This window comes from Protomyctophum parallelum, assembly GCF_964188405.1.
Source record: "Protomyctophum parallelum genome assembly, chromosome: 2".
Lineage (NCBI taxonomy): Eukaryota > Metazoa > Chordata > Actinopteri > Myctophiformes > Myctophidae > Protomyctophum > Protomyctophum parallelum.
The window spans coordinates 28,188,110-28,208,584 of record NC_139699.1 but is presented as its reverse complement, the minus strand read 5'-3'; the positions used below and the strand labels follow the sequence as shown (position 1 = coordinate 28,208,584).

Sequence of the window (20,475 nt, the reverse complement as noted above, 5' to 3'; positions counted from 1 at the left end):
CCCAGAGGTGGTGACCCCAATCTGGGAACCAGAGTCTCCAGACTGCTGGTTAGGTTAACAGGCTGCTGTGTGTCCATAATGACCTCCCCACCTGCATCTAGTGAAACCAGGGTCTATTCAAGACCACTAGGAATTCTTCAACCCAGTAGCTTTGCTACTGTACCGTATGTAGCCTATAGACCGATTCCGTAGCTGGTCTCATGGTCGCAGCCTACGTATTTCCTGTAGGCGGACTCGAAGTAGCTGCGGGGATAAAACCCTCACCAGGCGCACCTCTTCCACTACAGTGAACAGCAGAGTGACTGATGTTAGTTTGCCTCAAACTTTACTCCTTTACCTGCTTTTTTACTAACACTAACATTACAAAGATGCCCAGAACAGTAGTGGCAACATAAAAAATAAAATAAAACGGAATGTCTAATATCCACCGCGGTGGCTGAGACCAGAGCCATTGAGTAATGGTTGAGACGAAGCAGTGAAAGATACATAATGCCAGTGTACTTTATACCTCATACTTTAAATGCTTAGTATGAGGTATAAAATACAGCAGCCTTGTGTTCATAAAACAGAAAGATTTGGTATTGGGTAAGACTGGCGATATGTATCTTTCCCTGCTTCGTCTCAACCATTACTCAATGGCTCTGGTCTCAGCTAACATCAGTCACTCTGCCGTTCACTGTAGTGGAAGAGGTGCGCCTGGTGAGGGTTTTATCCCCGCAGCTACGTCGAGTCCGCCTACAGGAAATACGTAGGCTGCGACCATGAAACCGCTACGGAATCGGTCTATAGGTCAGTGGTTCGTAAACATTTGTCATGTGAATAATCTCCAAATTGACCCCCCCCCCCTCCCCCAACAGCAGGTCAATGGAGCCAATAACCAGGTCATACATTATATGAAAATCTATGTAATCTGCGTTCATTGAGTGTCTATCCAGATAGATTTTAATTGTGGCATAGAAAGCATGTTCCGAATTATTCAGCATCGTAGAATAAATTGATTAGTTACTTATGGATAATGTGCTGATTATAGACCTGTTACGTGTAACGTGAAGACAGCTAAAATACATAACGGCCCAGTATGTGTTATGTCCACATTAGTGTCTAGTGTAAAGTGTTAACCAGATGCACCTACAGTACAGTATACTCCAGGTGTGGTGTTCAGCCTTGCAATCTCCTCGCATATGAGTCTAAACGCTTTATTCTGTGGTGGTATTCAGGAATCCATTCGTGTCTCCCCTACTTTCTATTCTTATGAGCAAGGCAGGAGTAATGCAGGAGTGGCATCACTTTCCTATATTAATAATGGGAATGTGATGTTTTCAATCATCCCTACCGCGGCCAACATACTGTCCTTCTTACTGTACTGTACACTTTACAGTAGGAGCATTTCTCTGTGAAAGTGTCCTTGAGAAAGATCATCAGTTTCAGGGATGCCACTCCTGCACACACACACACACACGCACCTACTCCATTTGATCTCTCTCTCAGTTGGATATCACACGAGCCATGTTGCTCAGAGTCATTACACTGTGAGTAATATGGTGGTTGATGCACGCCAAATGGGCAGCCCTGTGCTGCACGTTTCAAGGGCACAGGCATGGGTGAGTTTATGATGACAAGGGGTGGTTATGAGATGAAAGTGGAGTTTGTGTCAAAGACTATCATTACACGTTTTAAACACAGCCTTTTCCTTCCTGACTCAGGATATGAAAGGGACATCCCTGAAGCACAACCCCTTCCTCAAAGTGGCAACTCTTGTAGGGCTCTACCAGCATGTTGTTGTGTCCCTGGATGTAGGGTTGAGTCACTTTGCAGGCCTATTGTTCGGATATTGCCCATTTGACTGAATTGAAATATGCATTCAAACGGATAAAAGCCAGACGGCTTGACGTCACTGTAGCATTTTAAATGGTACATTTGAGGGTTGCTGCTGAGAAGTGACCTTTTAAACAGGAACATTGCTGGTTTGAATCTGAAGAGTGAGCAGAAAAACGCTGTGCTCTCCCTCGGTAGACAAGACTGATGTGAAGGGGCGCTATGGTGCAATGAACTATATGCAACCGAAATATAGTGAACAACAACACAAAGCTCCCAGGTGTGTGTGTGTGTGTGTGTGTGTGTGTGTGTGTGTGTGTGTGTGTGTGTGTGTGTGTGTGTGTGTGTGTGTGTGTGTGTGTGTGTGTGTGTGTGTGTGTGTGTGTGTGTGTGTGTGTGTGTGTGTGTGTGTGTGTGTGTGTGTGTGTGTGTGTGTGTGTGTGTGTGTGTGTGTGTGTGTGAATGCACATAACCCTCCTACCCCTTACCATTTGTACCACAAAAAGGTTGTGCCACTTCACTTGCCAAGCTCATCATGCACATGCATTTGTCTTGTTTACAAACATTCACATTGTCACGATGCATAGCGTAAGTACAAACTGACACGCGGGGGAAGACGGTAGACAAACTAGACATGGCCTCCACATATCATGGTGATGCTTGGTGCCTGTAAGTTCAACGTTCAGTTGGTCTGTTGTCGTTTAGACTGATGTTTGGACATTTTTATAATTGATTATTTATGTATTTATATAAATTGCAGTGTTATTATTATTATTATACTGTATCTCAAATATATCTGGATTGCCATGGAATTTGTTGGTCACCTTCGTGTTCCTTGGAGGATGTACCCATGCCACATTTAGGCCACAATGTCTTGGACAGAAGATCTCAAAATCTCGCTTGAAACTGGGGCTTTTGCTGTTACACATTTATTTTATGTTAATACATCATATACAATTTAAGTACATCCCCAAATATGGAACAAATTATCTCAATTTCCCTTTGTTAGCCATGTTGGTTTGTTGGGTGTGGGGCCTTTGAACTGTGCCATAAAAGCTCCCTAATTGAGTTTAGTAACATGCACAGTGCACACACAATCATTCTCAAGCATGTGGTGAATTGACTAGGTAGAGGTCTGGCTATGCAGCATGATATAACTGCACTGTGACGGATAGGAAATCATCTATGGGCCAGGCCAGCATACCATAGTGTATCTACTATAGTGGTCGGGTACTGTAGTTTACAACTTGGAAGGTAACAGCCGCGGCGCTACCAGGGGGAGGGGCGGCATGTGCCGGGGGATTATGTCACTCTACTGCCGTTCCATCTCGTGACCGCCGCTTCACGCAGCAACTGCCGGTAAACTGCCAGTAACAGCCCCGTCGCTGCCGGGAGAATGGGCAGCAGCAGGCGGGGAAACTGGGGGGATTATTATGACATTCGACTGCCACTCGCTTCCGCGGCAGTGCGTTTGGTCCGACATGCATTGCATCGTGTTTGCGGTTATGTTTAGCGTAAGTGTTTGGGCTAGAGTGTTGGACTGATGCTGCCGAAGAAATACTAGCGCCTGCCGCGGGTGTTCCACGGCTGATGCCATGCGTTGCGTCGTGCTTGCGGTTATGGTTAGGGTAAGGGTTTGGGGAGTGTCGGATTGATGCCGGCGAGAAACACTACCGGCTGCCAGAAAATGCACTCTCTCTCTCTCCTGTGATTTATGAGACTGAGAAACAACACTGCTGACCCTCTAATATCCAACAGCATTAGGGATCCAAAGCCCCATGAAATGTCACAATAACAGCATGCTTTTTACTTTTTACTTTCATTCTCTCCTGAAGGAGAAAGACTGAGCCTTTGGTTATTGTTGCAGTTCATCTTTAATCTATCTTCTCTGCAGCCATTGCTCCACATGCTGGAGTAATGGCTTGTCCTGCTGTGTCCTGGCCGCGCATCTGGACCCGTTTGTTGGGGGGCCAAAGGAGCAACCTGACCCCCTGGGGTGGGGATTCGTGACCACTTAAAGGGTGATTTATACTTAGTTAGATGGCGGTGTTGCGCACAGACAATAGCCGGTCTACAAGCTCACAACGCGTCAACTTTTTGGGCTTTTTAGAGACAGTGTGGAGGTTGCATATTTGCCCTCTGCTCTGAAACCCACAAGCTCAATCATGAGAAATGACTGCCATTACCAGAGAAGCTCAGAAGGATTACGACACAATCACACTTAATCCAAAATGCCTTCATGTTGCTGCAAACTGTTCTTTGACAGGATCCCACGGCTCTGATGCACTGAGATGAAACTGATTAGCCACGGTATAAACTGTGAATGCTTCTTGCCTTAACGATGAAACATTTTCACACTGAATACTTCACAGGGAACTAAGCAAAAACAAAAACCAGAAATACTGCATCATGGTTTTATGTCTCTCGTTTAACGTTTGTAAAGGTTTCGAAGGAATTTAATGCATATGTTTTGTGTGACCTTCCAGTTCAATGTTGAGTCCAAAGGTGTGATTGTGTAAAACAAGGCCTTCTTGACAAGGCCTTCTTGAGATATATCACGTTCAAAACTATTGGACGAACATGAGGTCACATTGACCTTTGACCACTTACTTCAGTACAGCTGGACGTTTGCGCCGAATATTATTAAATTCCCTCACAGCGTTTCTGAGGTATTGTGTTCACCAGTTTGCTATGGACAGACGGATAGACTGACGGACGGACCACCCAAAAACAGAATGCCTCTGTGAAAGGCTGTCTGCCGCCAATAACACACTGTAAACAGGACAAATCATTGGTTAATACATTTGACTATAAACAGCACAGGGGGGAACAATAAAAGTTTTTTGAACAAAGAATAAGAAACCAAATAAATCAGCAGCAATTAGTTGTTTAATGAAGTCAATCCATTTTACGGGAGATAGCCTGAAGATTAAGCAGCCTTTCCTGGAATGTATGCCCATGAGTACAAAGTCACACACTCCATAATTTCACAGGCGCTTGTAAGATAGAATGGCACACACAAGGAAGGAATTTTGGCTAACCTCACTACAACTAGACTAAAACCTTCTAAATCTTTAGAAATACTATATTAATGTCATGGAGGTCAACAAGTCATACCAGCGTAGCGTGCCGTGCACGTTCTCGATCTGATGTCTTCCCAGAGTGGTACATTAAGTGGATTAACTGGCAGGGACCTAAACCCTGGGCAGGTAAAGGAAACCATATGGTGGCATCTCTGTAGCCCGTGGAGTTTAGATAGTATGGAGGAGAATGTTGACAGTATGCTTAGAATGGGAGCATGAAGCGCTCCATATGAGAGATGTGATAGGAGGACTTGTTTCAGTGCCAGGACGTGTGTGTGTGCGCGCCAGGGACGTGCAGAGAGCATTAGCTAGGCAGGGGATGAACTCCTGTAAGAGGGCACTTTTGGACTTTTCGGGGCGCAACCCAGCACTCTATCTACTGGAGATGGCGGGCGTCCCACATGGATTTAGAAACTAATTTAGTTCAACGCAAAAATGCTGTTCAAGTTCAGGTGACTTCAGGATAAAAAGCAATTGTCCTGAATGCTGCCTTCCGGTATCTGGCATGGAAAGGATAGGAGTGGCATTTGCATTTCTTTCACCATACTAAATGCTGCATTCATGGTCTGGAGAGGGCAGTTGTTTTACAGACGGGTAAAAGGGCATTGGCTGAAGCCCCTTTTGATGTCTATGTGTGCACGTCCTGTTTGTGTGTGTGTGTGTGTGTGTGTGTGTGTGTGTGTGTGTGTGTGTGTGTGTGTGTGTGTGTGTGTGCGTGTGCGTGTGCGCGTGCGTGCGTGCGTGCGTGCATTTATGCGTATGCTATATTACTGTATACAGACAATGGCAGCAGTACTCGCCTGACCCAAGCCCACTCCCTGCCACACATTTTGATCTATTTTGTGAGCGGATATTTATTCGATTTTATTTCCCTGGAGAGTGGAGTCGGGATGGAAGTAAAGGTTGCCAAGAAATCTAATACTGTAGTCTCACTCACATACTCACATACACTGGCCAGCAGATTGTGTGTGTGTGTGCGTGCGTGCGCGTGTGCGTGCGGGCGTGCGGGCGGGCATGCGTGCGGCCGTGCGGGCGGGCATGCGTGTGTGCGTGTGTGTGTGTGTGCGTGCGTGCGTGCGTGCGCACGTGCTTTCGGAGATGGCAGTGCCTTCTTTCTATTTATATAGTACTTTAATGTAATACAAACCCACACAGAGCCAAAGCAGGTGCAGTGGCATGCTCATGAATCAGAGGGCCTATATCTTCATTATGGACAGATAGACATTTTAATCACTTAAGCCCCATTTTATACTTCACTGTACAACAGTGTTGTGCACAATTTGCCGAGGTACAAGCTAAAATCGTGTCGCAATGCGATGTAGCTCAGCTACTGTATTTACACTATTTTCGGTGATTAATATTAATATTTTTATTTCATTAATCTTTTTTAATTTAATTATATTCGTTTTTTCCCATTTTGAAAATGATTGCATATTATGGCATGCCCAAGAACGCCAGATTGAAAGTGGCTAAGCCTGATTCTTGCATCATCCTAAACTTGTATTTTTTATGGGAAGAAAAACATCCTAAACTTCCACAGCAAATCAACAATTACAATTTAGGCACTTAGCAGACGCTCTTAATCAAGAGAGACTTACAGTAAGCAAGAACAAAACATGGTAATACATCAAATGCATAAAAAATGTACAACAGTTTGACTCCATAAAACGCGATTGTTTTATTACCTTTAGAGCATACGCTGAAGTATTTGCAGCTTTCAATGACGAAAATGGTCCGTCGGCATGTTTTGATCATCAGTACCAGCGGCCATTACAATGCGCTACAAGATCCGCCTCCATGAGGCATTGTAGTCCAAACAAACCCCCCGTCCACTTACATTGAGCTCAATTTCCCAGAAGCCCTAGCAGCCCAGATGATGACTTGATTTCCAGTTTCGTCATCATAACGCGACGGCCTCGTCATCAGGTCCCGGATAAATCTGCTGTTTCTTTTTAATTATTTTAAAACGGCGAATTAGACGCATTAAACAAATGTCGGGTATAGCGTTTTACGCGCGGTGGAACACTGGATTAAACAATTAGCGGCCGTCAAACTGTTAAGAATCATTCGTAAGCTAAGAACCTAACAGTGGAATATATACTATACTAGTGCTATGTCTACATACAATGCTATCTAAGTTACATAAGTTGAGCCTTTGCATACGCCTGTAAGGTCATCAAGGCTAGGGAAAGTCTGAATAGATGGGTTTTCAGACTACGGCAGAAGATTGGGAGTGAGTCTGCAGTTCTGATTGCAATGGGAAGTGCATTGCATTCCATAGTTTTGGAGCCAGAAGGGAGAAGAGTTTGGGACGTGTGGAGCGTTGTCCCTGTGTTTTTAGTAAATGTACTTCCAGCTTCCCAGTGTTGGCTGATCTGAGTGCGCGGGAGGGTTGCTAAGGTCCAATCAGACTTGCAAGATATGGGGGTGCCATACCTTTGGTTGCTTTGAAGGCCAGCATCAGAGTTGTGTACTCTGGGCGGGCAGCGACCGGGAGCCAAATGGAGGGATCGGAGAAGGGGGGAGACATATGAGAATTTGGTCTGGTTGAAGATCATGGTTCAATAATTGGCAAGACTTCACTCAATGTATGCAGGACATCTGCATGCCGCTACTAACACCTGCCACCATCTGTTCTTTATTTGCTTTTCATCAGAGAGCGATGATGGTTGTTTTCGAGAAAGTGACAACTTGGATAGATATTACATTTCACGTGTGTCACAATTACACTGTATTTACACTACAGTAGGTAATTGGGAATGTACACTTCAACCCAAACCTCGTCTTCATGGGGATTATGTTGTTTGGAGATGACATTCTGCCTTTGTGAAGCTGCCGTTGGATTTACTTAGGATAAGTGTAATTGAATTAGCATTCAGAGACAATAGTCTACAGCAGGGCATGTTTATCACCACACAGTGGGGAGTGGGGGGTGCTGGGGGGCTGTCTTTCAAGTGTGATTACAGGAAGAATACGTGACACGGCAAAGAGTTGATGGCACGCTCCCATGCCTGCAGGAGTTGCCATATCTCTTTATGTAACTTATATCTCTGCATGTTATTCCCCATCTCCTGCATTATTCCCAGGTGACTCTTGCCCTGAGTGTCGAGTGCTGGGTGGATAGGCACAGCACTTAAAGGGACATTTCACCACTGGACGAAACTGCAGTCAATGTTACCCCGCCAATCCCGTAAATCACGCAGATTTGCTTTAGTCTGGCCACCCGCCAAACATGTAAATCAACATGTGTGACACTGGAACGTGCCATCTTAATGTGCGCGCGCATTCACGTGCCTTCAATGTGCTGTTGCCAATGACTTATAACTCCAAATCGGCACCCAGAATGGCGTTTCTGGTCAAAACAAGGTTTAATCCACGGCCGATAGCCCGTCAGGTATTTTCTGCACCGAGCAAAAGATCAACATTTGGCTCTTCAAAATAAGGTTTGAAATGGGGAAAAATCTTGTCAATAAAATAATTAATTAATCGTAGTGGGAATGTGTTAATAGTATTTTGTATATTTGAAATTAGCACCCTATGGCCCTAAAAATAATGAAGTCTGTGTGTTTGACTAGGGTTGACTGGATTGCTGAATTCCTACAATGCCCATAATGCCCAGACAAGACTGAGCTTCTCTTCTTCCCAGCTAAGTCCTGCCCTATGCGGGAGCTAACTATTTCCGTAGACAACGCCCTGGTAACGTCTGTCCCAACAGCCAGGAATCTTGGTCAGCTCTCGTTCAAAACTCACATCACAGCTGTCACTCGATCCTGTAGGTTCACACTCTATAACATACGACGAATTTGACCGTTCCTCACCCAGGAATCAGCCCAGCTCCTAATCCAGACAACAGTCTTGTCAAAATTCGACTATTGTAACTCCCTCCTTACTGGCCTACCAGCATGTGCACTTAAGCCTCTCCAGCTGATCCAAAATGCCGCAGCTCGCTTGGTCTTCAACCAGCCAAAATTCTCACATGTCTCCCCCCTGCTCCGCTCCCTCCACTGGCTCCCGGTCGATGCCTCCTTCTTCTCCCTTCTGGCTCCAAAACTGTGGAATGCACTTCCCATTGCAGTCAGAACTGCAGCATCACTCCCAATCTTCCGCCGTAGTCTGAAAACCCACCTTTTCAGACTCCATCATGGCCCATAGCACTTACCCCACCCCCTTAGATAGCATTTCTGTAGACTTAGATAGCATTTGATACAGACTTATAGCATGTTATGTAGACAGGACTATAATGGCATTGTATGTAGTCATAGCACGTTATAGTACATATGTATAACATAGTAGTATAGATGTATAGTTTATATGTATAGCTTCATTATATAGATATTCCACTGTTACTTTCTTAGCTTACGCATGTTTCTTGATAAATGTTTTTATGTGATGTATTCCCATGCTTTTTTGTTCTTGCTTAATGTAAATTGCTCTGGATTAAGAGCGTCTGCTAAATGCCTAAATTGTAAATTGTAAATTGCTTTAGTGAACTTCCCCTCCTTGTGCAGAGGGGGGAGGCTGCATGCAGGTGTGACTTTGTGATCCAGGAAGGAAGTGAGACCACATTTTCATGACAGATTTTTGGTCATGAACATGGCGTAATGAATAAAATATCTAAAACAACGTACACAAAAACCCCAGGAAAGTGTTTCTTGTGTCCTAAACATAATTAAAATAAGCTCTGGTTGCAAAAGGGGTGAAGTGGCCCTTTACTGTGGTAAACTCATTTACTAAAGGGTAGTTTGAACAGCTTCTTCTCCATAGTTTACGAACACTTAAATGTATGCTTTGTCGTATCTATCTAGGAGGGGGGCAGCAGAAATAAGATGTGAATATATAGGGCAACCAAAGACGTCCCTATACACACACACACACACGCACACGCGCGCACACACATGCATTCGCACGCGCACACACGCACACACCAAATACTCATGTTGCGGGTGAACAGTGGATCTGTGTCTCTTTTCAGGTCTGGAGCCCACATAATTTTCATCCGAACAACTGAGGTCAGTGTTGCCAGATTTTGCGAGAGACATGAGCAACCAGGTTTTTTTAAAACAATTTAGCCCCAAAGAAGCGACTAGGCTAGAGCTATTTGAAAATAGCAAATCTACGAGCTCACAGTTTTGTTGAGCTCATATTAGCTATGCAAAAAAAATAAAAATAAAAGAAAAACGCAACCCACAACTACTAAAAACTTACAAGCAACATTACGGACAAACAAGCCCAAAGTCTCTTAATATTATAATCAGACACTGCTTTAGGTAGCTGCTGTATCCATTGCTGCAGGCCCGTTGAAAACTCACTCAACGCATTGGCCTATCTTCAAGTGCTATAACTTCAATGCATCAATTGCATCATTACAAATTCAACTAGAAAAAGTGCCCTTCCGGGCACAGGTCTCCACCAGGTTATCCACAGATCCGTGCAGTTAGAGGTAAAAACACTTTTCGGCCAGTTATAGCGCCACCTTGAGGCTGAGTTGAAATTGTTCATGTGGCATTTCGTCCTCGGCCTAGTGGGAATGTGGGTGCACAATTTCACGGAAATCATGCGATGTGTTCATGATTTGCAGCATTTTGTTTGAAACTGAGCACTCCTGTGAACTTTGGAAGCCAATCTTAACCAATCAGGATGGAGTCTGATAAATCTGAAAGACCCGTTTCGTTGAATGGCTCTAGAGAGACTGTGTACCAATTTGCGTGATGTTTGGACAAAATCTGTAGGTGTACTAGCGGCCTCCTGGTGGCGCTATAACAGGCCGTTCTGGAAAGTTTGGGGCAGAGGTTCATCGTTGGCATCCAGGGAGTGTGTGTGCAAAATATGGCATCGACCGGGTTAACGGTGGCCGAGATTAGCTGTTCACGGACACACGGACACACGGACACACACACGGACGGACGGACACGCGGACGGACGGAGTGCAAAACATACTCTCCCCACATGCCTTCGGCCTGGTGGAGACAATAATGCATCATCTCCATTGTGAGTGATGAAAATGAGGGAGCATCGGTGAATGCCACAGACCTGTTTACTTCTTACACTCTGAAGGCCAGCGGATTGATCTATAGTTCATCTTCTATTCACAAGATGACCCTTTAATTCACTATAGACTCTGAGTCACCAAACCTGTGGCCATTCAGACGGAAGAGAGAGAAAGCTCTTTGCTCTCTCTCTCCTTCACAGACCTGGAGAGGAGTCACCTCTAGGGGATCAGGCTTGATGCCACAGAGTCTTTTCAAACAGGCTTCAGTTACAGTCTCTTTCTCCTTTCTTTCTGCCATTGTCTTTCTTTCTTTCTTTCTCTGCCTGTTTTCTTTTTCCCATCTACCTCTTTGTCTCTGTTTATGATTATCTTTTTCTCTGCATCTCTGTCACTGGTGTCTCTGTCTCCTTCTCTCCAGCTCTTTAAAAATTGGCCCCGACAAGAGTCTTGGGTTACTGCTCCACAGCCAAAGGATTAGTCTTCCTCACGATGTGTGTGTGCGCGTGTGCGACGTGCATGTGTGTGAACCCTATGTTTCGCTATAAGATTGGAAGGGTGTGAAATATGAATAGGGGTGATTATTTTGTTGGTGCAGGTCAAACCCTTAATGACCAGTGTTGAGTAGCAAGCGGGCCATCTTATCCAATGGTATGCTGAGGGTCCCCAGCAGCCTCGGAGGTACTACAATGTGTACACACACACACACACACACACACACACACACACACACACACACACACACACACACACGCACACGCACACGCACACGCACACGCACACACCAATAGGGTGAAGAGAGATTAGGCCTCCCTGAGACTCGCCCAGATTCCCCACTCTCACGACTTCCTTATCAGGGGAAGGGCACTTTCCAATGTTGTACCAAAAAAAGGAAAGCAATTTTCCTTGAATGCCCCACTTTCTCCCCAAACACATGTAAAGGGAGTAGTTTAAGGCTTCAAGGGGGATACTTGCTCGTAGACAAGGCGATAGGATAGTGCCATCTGGGAGTGAGACTGGCACAGGCTGCTTCTCTCTGGTTCTCTCCAGGGAGTTTAGGGCAACTCTTAATAACAAACGTGTGTGTGTGTGTGTGTGTGTGTGTGTGTGTGTGTGTGTGTGTGTGTGTGTGTGTGTGTGTGTGTGTGTGTGTGTGTGTGTGTGTGTGTGTGTGTGTGTGTGTGTGTGTGTGTGTGTGTGTGTGTGTGTGTGTGTGTGTGTGTGTGTGCGCGTGCACGCGCGCGCCTGTCTTTGCATTCCAGGCTCCTTGAAGCGGGGAGCGGCAGCGTCCAGAGCCTCTCTCTGTCCGACAGTCACCTGGCCGAGCTGGACGGGGACACCCTGCGGCTCTTTGGCCCCGGGGCCCTGGAGGCCCTGGAGAGGGGCTGGGGGGTCCAGACCGCAGCCGCCGTCATCGTCATAGCCTTCCGCTACATCCACTACGACACCATCGTCCCAACACTGCCACGCATACGGGTCAAGTTCCCCAACCTCTTGGTAAGAAACACTCGCTGGCTCGGTGGCTCCACTCCAGCGGAAAAATACCAACTGTGTGTGTGTGTGTGTGTGTGTGTGTGTGTGTGTGTGTGTGTGTGTCATTGTCGTGATCTTCATATATGGAGACGGTCATACAGTATATGGAGCGTGTCACGAGACATGACGGACTGACGGCCATATATGGTGGCGTGACTTGTCACGGGGCGTGACGGACTGACGGCCATATAGTTGAGTGTCATCTGCATAGCAGTGATAAGATGTGTAAGAAAAGGAGGGGACGAAGTACAGATCCCTGTGGACATTTTTGTAACCTTTTCTGTAACCCCAAAAGTCCATTTTATGTCTCCTATGTCTCATTGATAATGTCCATTCAGACAAGAACAGAACCCATGAAGTATAAACCCATGAAGTGTGCAAATGTCTTCCCACATGAAGAAGACCGAATACATGAAGAATTCAAGACGGAATTAATTTCCCAGCAGATTCCTCGCGGCTCACGTCAGTGCAACCACAGTTGCAATTTCCCAGAATTTCTAGTGACATAAATCATCTTTAACGGAGGCGTACCTATATTCCTTCAAGCCTACGTTTCTTCAAAACTAACACTAACCGTAACCCCAAGCCCAATCGGGCTACGGGTTGATGGGACATAGGCATGTCCATCTTTGAGATTTCGTGCGGTGACATGCGGGATGAACTTAGCAAACTGAAAATAATAATATAACTGATTGAAACTGTGGCGAAAGGATGATTGACAGAAATACTTTTAACATCCACAATATGGATGCTAGGATTCAAGTGGATAATGCAACAGCCTCCAGTACCTTGAAAGTGACTTGTTGGCACATGCCTCCCTTGCAGCATCTGATCTTCCTGGAGAGCAACATTTGCCGTCTGCCCCAGCTGGCGGCCCTGGCTCAGGTGAGACGTCTGGAGCAGCTTACTATCCACCCAGAGGGGAACCCCGTGGTCAGCCTGGCCCTGTGGCGCTCCTTCCTCATATACAGACTGCACCACTTCAACCTGCAGAGGGTCAACGGTCTGGAGGTACGTGAGCCTTGTAGCACCGTAGACAACATGAGATGGAGATCAAATTAGATCAGATGAGATGAAGGGAGAAGGGAAGAAGAGAGATAGATGGTGAGGTTTCAAAAGGTTTGATTTCCTTTCTCCTTGCTCTCCCTGTCCCCCTTCTATTTTTGTTTACGCTACCTGGAAACGATGGAGCTTGCACAAAAACAAAAATGAATGCCCTACTTTATCAGTGAATAAGAAATCAAGCTTTGATATTGGCTGGCAAATTGGCTATTTTCACTATTTAAAAATGTAAAAAATAAATAAATACAAGGTTTCCACCGACAGTGTATGTGTACTGTATGTGTGTATGTCTACTCTATAGGTGACAATGAACGATGTGATTGCTGCAGAGCGTGTCTTTGGGACGCTGGGTCATATAGCGGCCACTGAGACGCCACGCTGTCGGCTTCTGCTGCTACTGGAGGAATCCAGGTGAGATCGCATGGAAACACACTTTAGATGTAATTAAAATACACACGCTCTCCCTCTCTCTCTCTTTCTCTCTCTCTCTCTCTCTGTGCGTGCGTGCGTGCGAGACAGCTAGACATAGCGTGGCACCGTGGATCCAGGTGAGATGGGTTCTGAGGTGTCCCAGGGTATGGGTGGGTACCTGGCACCCAGACGCACACATTCCTGTCCCAGGCCAAGCGCCTTTCATCCCCGTCACTCCACGTCAGTGAAGCACGGCCATGCAAAGCAAAACATGCCATTGTGGCGACGTGATTTAACTTTTCTTGAGCATAACACTGTAACTCCCATTCATCTCTAATTGGAGCTTTGTGGAGTTATGCCACGCTATAGTTTCAGTGGGATTATTCTAGCAGGGTGCATAGTGTGTGTTTCATTGTTTTCCTGATCTCCATAATGCCTCAACTGAATAGGTCACGCTTCACTCACAGCTGCTATCTCGGTGCCCTGTCAGGATTCCACTGAAGATTCTCTGTCTGTTGGCAGCACTTCAACTTCCCTATTGCTGGTAGATACAACAGCCTTGAACCCATCATTATTTCCCCATAAATTTCAAAATCTTAAAAGACTGCCCCGATGTCAAATCTGTGGATGCTTCGTCAAATTGGTCCATTTGCTTCCAAATGGCTTTCATGTTGGCCCTTACATCTGTAGATCTGTCTCACTCAAACTAAAAGAGTTGTAGGTTCAGAACTCATCACTGTGTGATGTATGCTGCAGTTGGTTGGTCTTCCTTGACATCTAGCAGGCTACTACGGTAATTTAGTTAAGAACGGTCTAAACCTCAGATAAAATGCCTGGCTTGTGTTGTACCCTAATTTTCATCTGAGGGGGGTAAACAATGTCCCGCTTTCTTTGGTCTCTGGTCGTGGAACAACCTGCAGACCAGACTCAAATTGGCCTAAAACATTCCCTTGAGAAGTTTCAAAAGGATCACCATAGTTGTTTTTTTGTACATGTTGTACATTGTGTGTATTCCTGTATTGTATTGTATTGTGTGAGATATTTTATTTATTTTCTATGTATTTTGTGGTGTATCATGGGTGTACTATTGTTGTCTGTTTTGTAATGTATGAGAGACTTTGGGCTCTATTTTAATCCATGCTAAACCCCTTATCCCTAAACTTCGATGACTTTTTTATTTTCTTACTATTTTGAAAAACATTTTACATAGTTAAAATAGCCGATCTACAAGTTCACAACGTGTCGTAAATTGGCTATTCAATTTAATTCAATTCAATTAAAAGAAATGTTTTTACTACTGGTTAAATATAGGTTAAATAAATAAAATTAAATAAAGTTTGCAGATGGGTTCAGGACCTTAAGTAGTGGTAAATGTGTTGTGGGCAGTAGTTGTGCATTCTGTAGCACTAACAGTGTTATATTACACCATCTCATGACAGGGCGACTGTGGCTCAGGAGGTAGAGCAGGTCGTCCAATGATCCATGGGTCGGCGGTTCGAATCCCGGCTCCTCCTGTCTACATGTCGAAGTGTCCTTGGGCAAGACACTGAACCCCAAATTGCTCCCGATGTGCTGGTTGGTACCTTGCATGGCTTCCGCCGCAATCGGTGTATGAATGGGTGAATGAAATGCACAATCTATGTAAAGCAGGCGCTATATAAATGCACCATTTACCATTTATGACCTTGTAAAGTTGACTTGTCTCAATATAAAGATACAGATATACTGTATGCCAACAATGTTACCTAGTGCAGGTAACATGTTTTGTGTCATGATGTGTCATGTCAATTGTGTCATGCTGCTCTCCTGGAGCAGCATGACGTATTACCCTTTCCCTCTCAAATGAGAAGACGGAATCACTGTGCAGTCAGTGCTGCTATTTCCTTATACATATACATACAGTACATGCATACGCACACACATACGCAATTACGCACACACACACACCCACACACACACACACACACACACACACACACACAAACACTTATCCCAGCAGGTATGCATTTTTCCCCTGCAGCCTGCTTTCGAAGTGAAATTACAATTTGTCACTTCTGGCAGAGTCTAGTGGAACATGTTGGTACAGCGTTGCTGTGTTAATGCTGATAGACAGCAGCATCTTATGTAGCTGACATCCTTTTTATAATGTCCTCAACATGGTTATACATCCTGCTGCTCAAACCGCCATGGATGAAAAAAAAGAAAATTCAGTCAGAAAGCATGGGAAGGCTTGGTAGTCCGGTTTCTTTTGTTTAATGTGGGAAATTTGGTATAGTCTTTTTTTATTGGCCTAAAATATTGTTTACAGTATATACATACTGTACATTCATGAATCCACTTGTTGACCAGCTGTCACTATTGGGCATGTTTTTGTATAGGGGTTTCTTGTGACCCTATACCATTAACATCCTATGGCAGGCAAATATGTCAAACTTTCCTTTTGCTTTATGTGACATGTCAAACTAGGGGGTTCTCATGTTTCTGAATCCATTCCAAGCATTAGTTTTGCACAAAATACACTCCTTTGGATAAAATCACATTTGTCATGACGTCTATGGCCGTTTTTAGCCCAAGGAGTGTATTTTGGGCTAAACTAATGCTTGGAATGGATTCAGAATGATGAAAACCCCCTAGTTTGACATGTCACATGCTATTTTAAGCATAAGGAAAGTTTGACATTTTTGCCTGCCATATGATGTTAATTGTGTGGATTCATGAATGTATATAGATTATATTTTAGGCCAATAAAAAAGACTATAGGCTATACCAAATTTCCCACCCGTCCACCTCGGCTGCTGGACTATTTATGATGATCCAAAAATAGACACTTTTTGAAGTAGGTATGAAGAATTTCTGTTAACCCCAGTTTGTTGTTTGTTTCTTTTGTGTGTATTTTGCATCATTTGAGATTGAAATGTGACAATTACATGGCATTGATTTTTTAAGAGAGCAAATTCTAATCATTAGTAGGAGAGTATTTCTCATCAGATATATTCATTCATATAGTTAATGCCATTATACAGATTTATCCCTTTAGTCGCAATGCGGAAGCTCCAAGATTGTCGCTTTACTGTATAAAACATTGCCTGAGGTTTTGTATTTATAAAGGTAAAGCTAGCTGGGGAATTGAAACGTTGTTCTTTAACGTAAGTCCTCACAAACCCTTAAGCTGTTTCATCGTGGCGTGTTGTGACTGTGAGCTTGTAGATTGGCTACTAAGTATCACCATAATGATATGCCCAAAATGGACCAGCTTGAAAGTTGTTAAGAAGGTGCTACTGTATATGTACTATTGCATTTTCCAAGTAATTTTATGTTTGGCACTCATTCTGTGCTCCAATTGCTGTGTCCTCTGTCCGTCTTGAAATATAGTCTTAATGCTGAACAGCAAGCTGATGCAATTAATTAATTGACATGCGACAATGTTATTTGATGCCTATAAACCTTAACTCTGTCTGTCTGTCTGTCTGTCTGTCTGTCTGTCTGTGTGTCCTTGTAGGAAGCGGCAGCTGCAGTTCCTGTTGGAGGGGCGTGGTCGCAGGGCGGGGCTGAGTCCAGAGGAGCTGAGGGACAACGGGAAGCTGTTGGGAGAGGGTCTGAGCCGAGCGCTCTTCAACTACCCCAGCAGAGACTGCAGCGCAGACTGCCTGGAGGTCAGTGTTGTTGAGCCATATACCCTTCCCACAATCAGAATCTGCCCACAGAACGTATCACACTGAATTGAAATCACTTCTTGTCAGCTAGTGACACCATCAGCTGGGGAGGGTGGTGGGGGGGGGGCTTAGGAAACATTTCTTAACCCATTAAGACCTGAGGTCGATTCTACAACTGCCTTCGTAATCATTAGTTCTCAAACGTTCTACAGTCAATTAACTTGTGTAAGTTAATTGACTGGGAGGGAAAGTGTTAACTAACCCTAACACTGGGGAAGAGATTCCTTTTTAAATTAATCTTAAATATTTTCTGCTGCTCTCCACACTGCCACTAACTGAGAAATGATTGGCCCAAAGCGAACTTTGCTTTGACTAGTAGTTATGTTTGAATAGATCTCTCAATTCAATACCAAACTCTCCTCACGCTCTCGCCAAGAAACTTTGAAGGGTAAAGGCCAAGGAAATTCCACATAAATGTAGATACAGCAGAGTGAAGCTTAGTCCAATATTGTGATGGTGGTGGCAATGAGCATAGAACTTACCAAATTAACCCTAGGGAGGAAGTTTATCTTTATGATTGATACTCGAGCTTAGAGAGAGTTGGGCAGGGACACCATCTACCTAAGTCCGGACAGATTTTTGAGGGGCGCTAGCCCCTCCTATGTCCAGCTTTGTGGGTTTCTGCACACACAAACATTGTGTTAACACAAACATTGAATGCCATTGGCCAGCTTTGAGTGGGCCGCCACCTACTTTCAGCTTATTTTCCCTTTTCCTCTTATCACCCAACCACCCCCCCCCCCCCCCCACCCCCACACACACACACACACACACACACTCCCTCAGGAGGGCGCCACAGAGTCATCAGAGCGGGTGGCCGCGACAGAGCAGTACCTCCGCGAGCTCGTCCAGCGGGCGTCGGACACCAACCTGAAAGGCGAGGCCCTGCACAAGATGTGGCCCGCCATGTTTGTGGAGATGGTGAGGGACTGCGTGCTAGAGATGAAGGACTGCGCGTCCTTCCGCCAGACCTGCCTCGCCAGGCTCTCCCAGACCAATAAGTGACATAAAGGGACTGACAGGTCTCACTCTCTCACTGACACCTTAACCACGTTAACCCATTCAGGGGGCGAACATTCAGCAAGAAATAGCAGATGTACATGTGTACTCATCCCACTGCGTGTAGATCGGTTATTTTCAGCGAAGAGATTTTGTAATAAAGGGCGAAAACGAAGCGCACCTAGTATAGGCCCCTGGGGGACTCTGATAAACTGAGTATGTAGGGCTTGAGTGGTTAAAAAGAGACGCCTCAGATGTCACTCTCCTAACGTCACCTCAGAGACTTCATCTATTGCAGTCACCCCAGTCTTCAAAGACAGACACTGTTTGTTTATTTATTTATTTATTCATTCAGTACCTCTTACTCCAGATGGATGTAGTAGAGCTATTTTCAACGATGTCTTGAAACGTTTGCAAGGACGAGGCTGCCTTGATTGAATGTACATTTTCACTGAGAAGACGTTAAAGTGTTTTGTTTTTGTTTTAGTGCCTGCCTGGAGTCCAGAATGCTTGAAGCTACAGCATACTCGAGAAAGTCAAAAGGGACTTATCGACTGATGCACTTTAAACAAAACAAAAAAAAGCCACCCGAATGACCCCTCTCTACACCATTATACTGACATCAGCTCAATATAGAGATCGTGTCTTTGTCGAGACTAGAATGATTCTCTGTGTCTTAATTCATGTTCCATGTGTCGCTCTCTCACCCTCACTTTCTCCCGCCTGATGTGACAAGAAAGGGCACAAAAGACACGTTATTTTTGTTGTCATTTTCTTTTGATGACCACTGATTTTCTGTATTGTACCTTAGTATTAAAGGATTCCCTATTAACACTCAAGTGTGTCGCTCAAGTGTGTGTTTGCACTGCGTTATATTTGTTGTCCCACACAGACAGACACAGCATGTAAGAACGGCATTTTCAGCAATCAGGCAAATCATCTGGGACCCCATTCAGGAGGTGTGGATTTGCTTTTTTTAATCCAGAATGAGGCAAGTCTAAAATACTTTGCAGTGCGGTGTGTCTATTTGCGTCCACCTGGTGGGGTTCACGCTCAAGTTCAACCTCTCTTACTTTTTCCAGTCTTTTAACCTGATTACCTTTGACGGGACGTCACTTTGAAGTGCAGTGTTATCAACACCAAGTAGGCCATTAGCCTCTTCAACTTTGTTCCTTCACATTAAGCTCATTAAGACCTGAGGCTGATTCTACAAATCCCAAACCTTTTTGTGTCAAGGACCCCCAAATTGATACAATTTATGTATAATTGATTATGCTATTTTTGAATTGCCAACGCTGAAATCTATAATGACACTTTTAATGATGCTTTCCCGGGCTGTGTGCAGCTGTGTGCATGCATGCTGTACCCTGCTGGGTGCCGGGGGTCCAGGAGGCATGCATGCTGTACCCTGCTGGGTGCTGGGGGTCCAGGAGGCATGCATGCTGTACCCTGCTGGGTGCTGGGGGTCCAGGAGGCATGCATGCTGTACCCTGCTGGGTGCTGGGGGTCCAGGAGGCATGCATGCTGTACCCTGCTGGGTGCCGGGGGTCCAGGAGGCATGCATGCTGTACCCTGCTGGGTGCTGGGGGTCCAGGAGGCATGCATGCTGTACCCTGCTGGGTGCTGGGGGTCCAGGAGGCATGCATGCTGTACCCTGCTGGGTGCTGGGGGTCCAGGAGGCATGCATGCTGTACCCTGCTGGGTGCTGGTGATCCAGGAGGCTGAAACCAGGTTGTAGAGGAATGTCCCTGCAGGCATATATACGTAGGCTGGTTCCACCAGGCCTTCGCCAGCTGCTCCTGCACCCCTCACTCTTTAACCCATTAACACCTGAGAGGACGATTAAAATAATGTCTTCTAGATCCTAACTGTT

General features: G+C 45.1%; 1 protein-coding gene across 1 annotated transcript in view; it reads left to right on the top strand.

The window, feature by feature from the left end:
- lrrc49 (leucine rich repeat containing 49) overlaps positions 1–18,793 on the top strand; it is a 72,855-nt gene extending 54,062 nt beyond the window's left edge. The window contains exons 10-14 of the mRNA XM_083792160.1: positions 12,147–12,381; positions 13,243–13,428; positions 13,781–13,890; positions 17,390–17,543; positions 18,390–18,793. Of these exons, the coding sequence (XP_083648286.1) occupies positions 12,147–12,381; positions 13,243–13,428; positions 13,781–13,890; positions 17,390–17,543; positions 18,390–18,608 (904 nt within the window). The 3' untranslated portion in view covers positions 18,609–18,793. The remainder of the gene's footprint in view (positions 1–12,146; positions 12,382–13,242; positions 13,429–13,780; positions 13,891–17,389; positions 17,544–18,389) is intronic.
- The last annotated feature ends 1,682 nt before the right edge of the window (positions 18,794–20,475 follow it).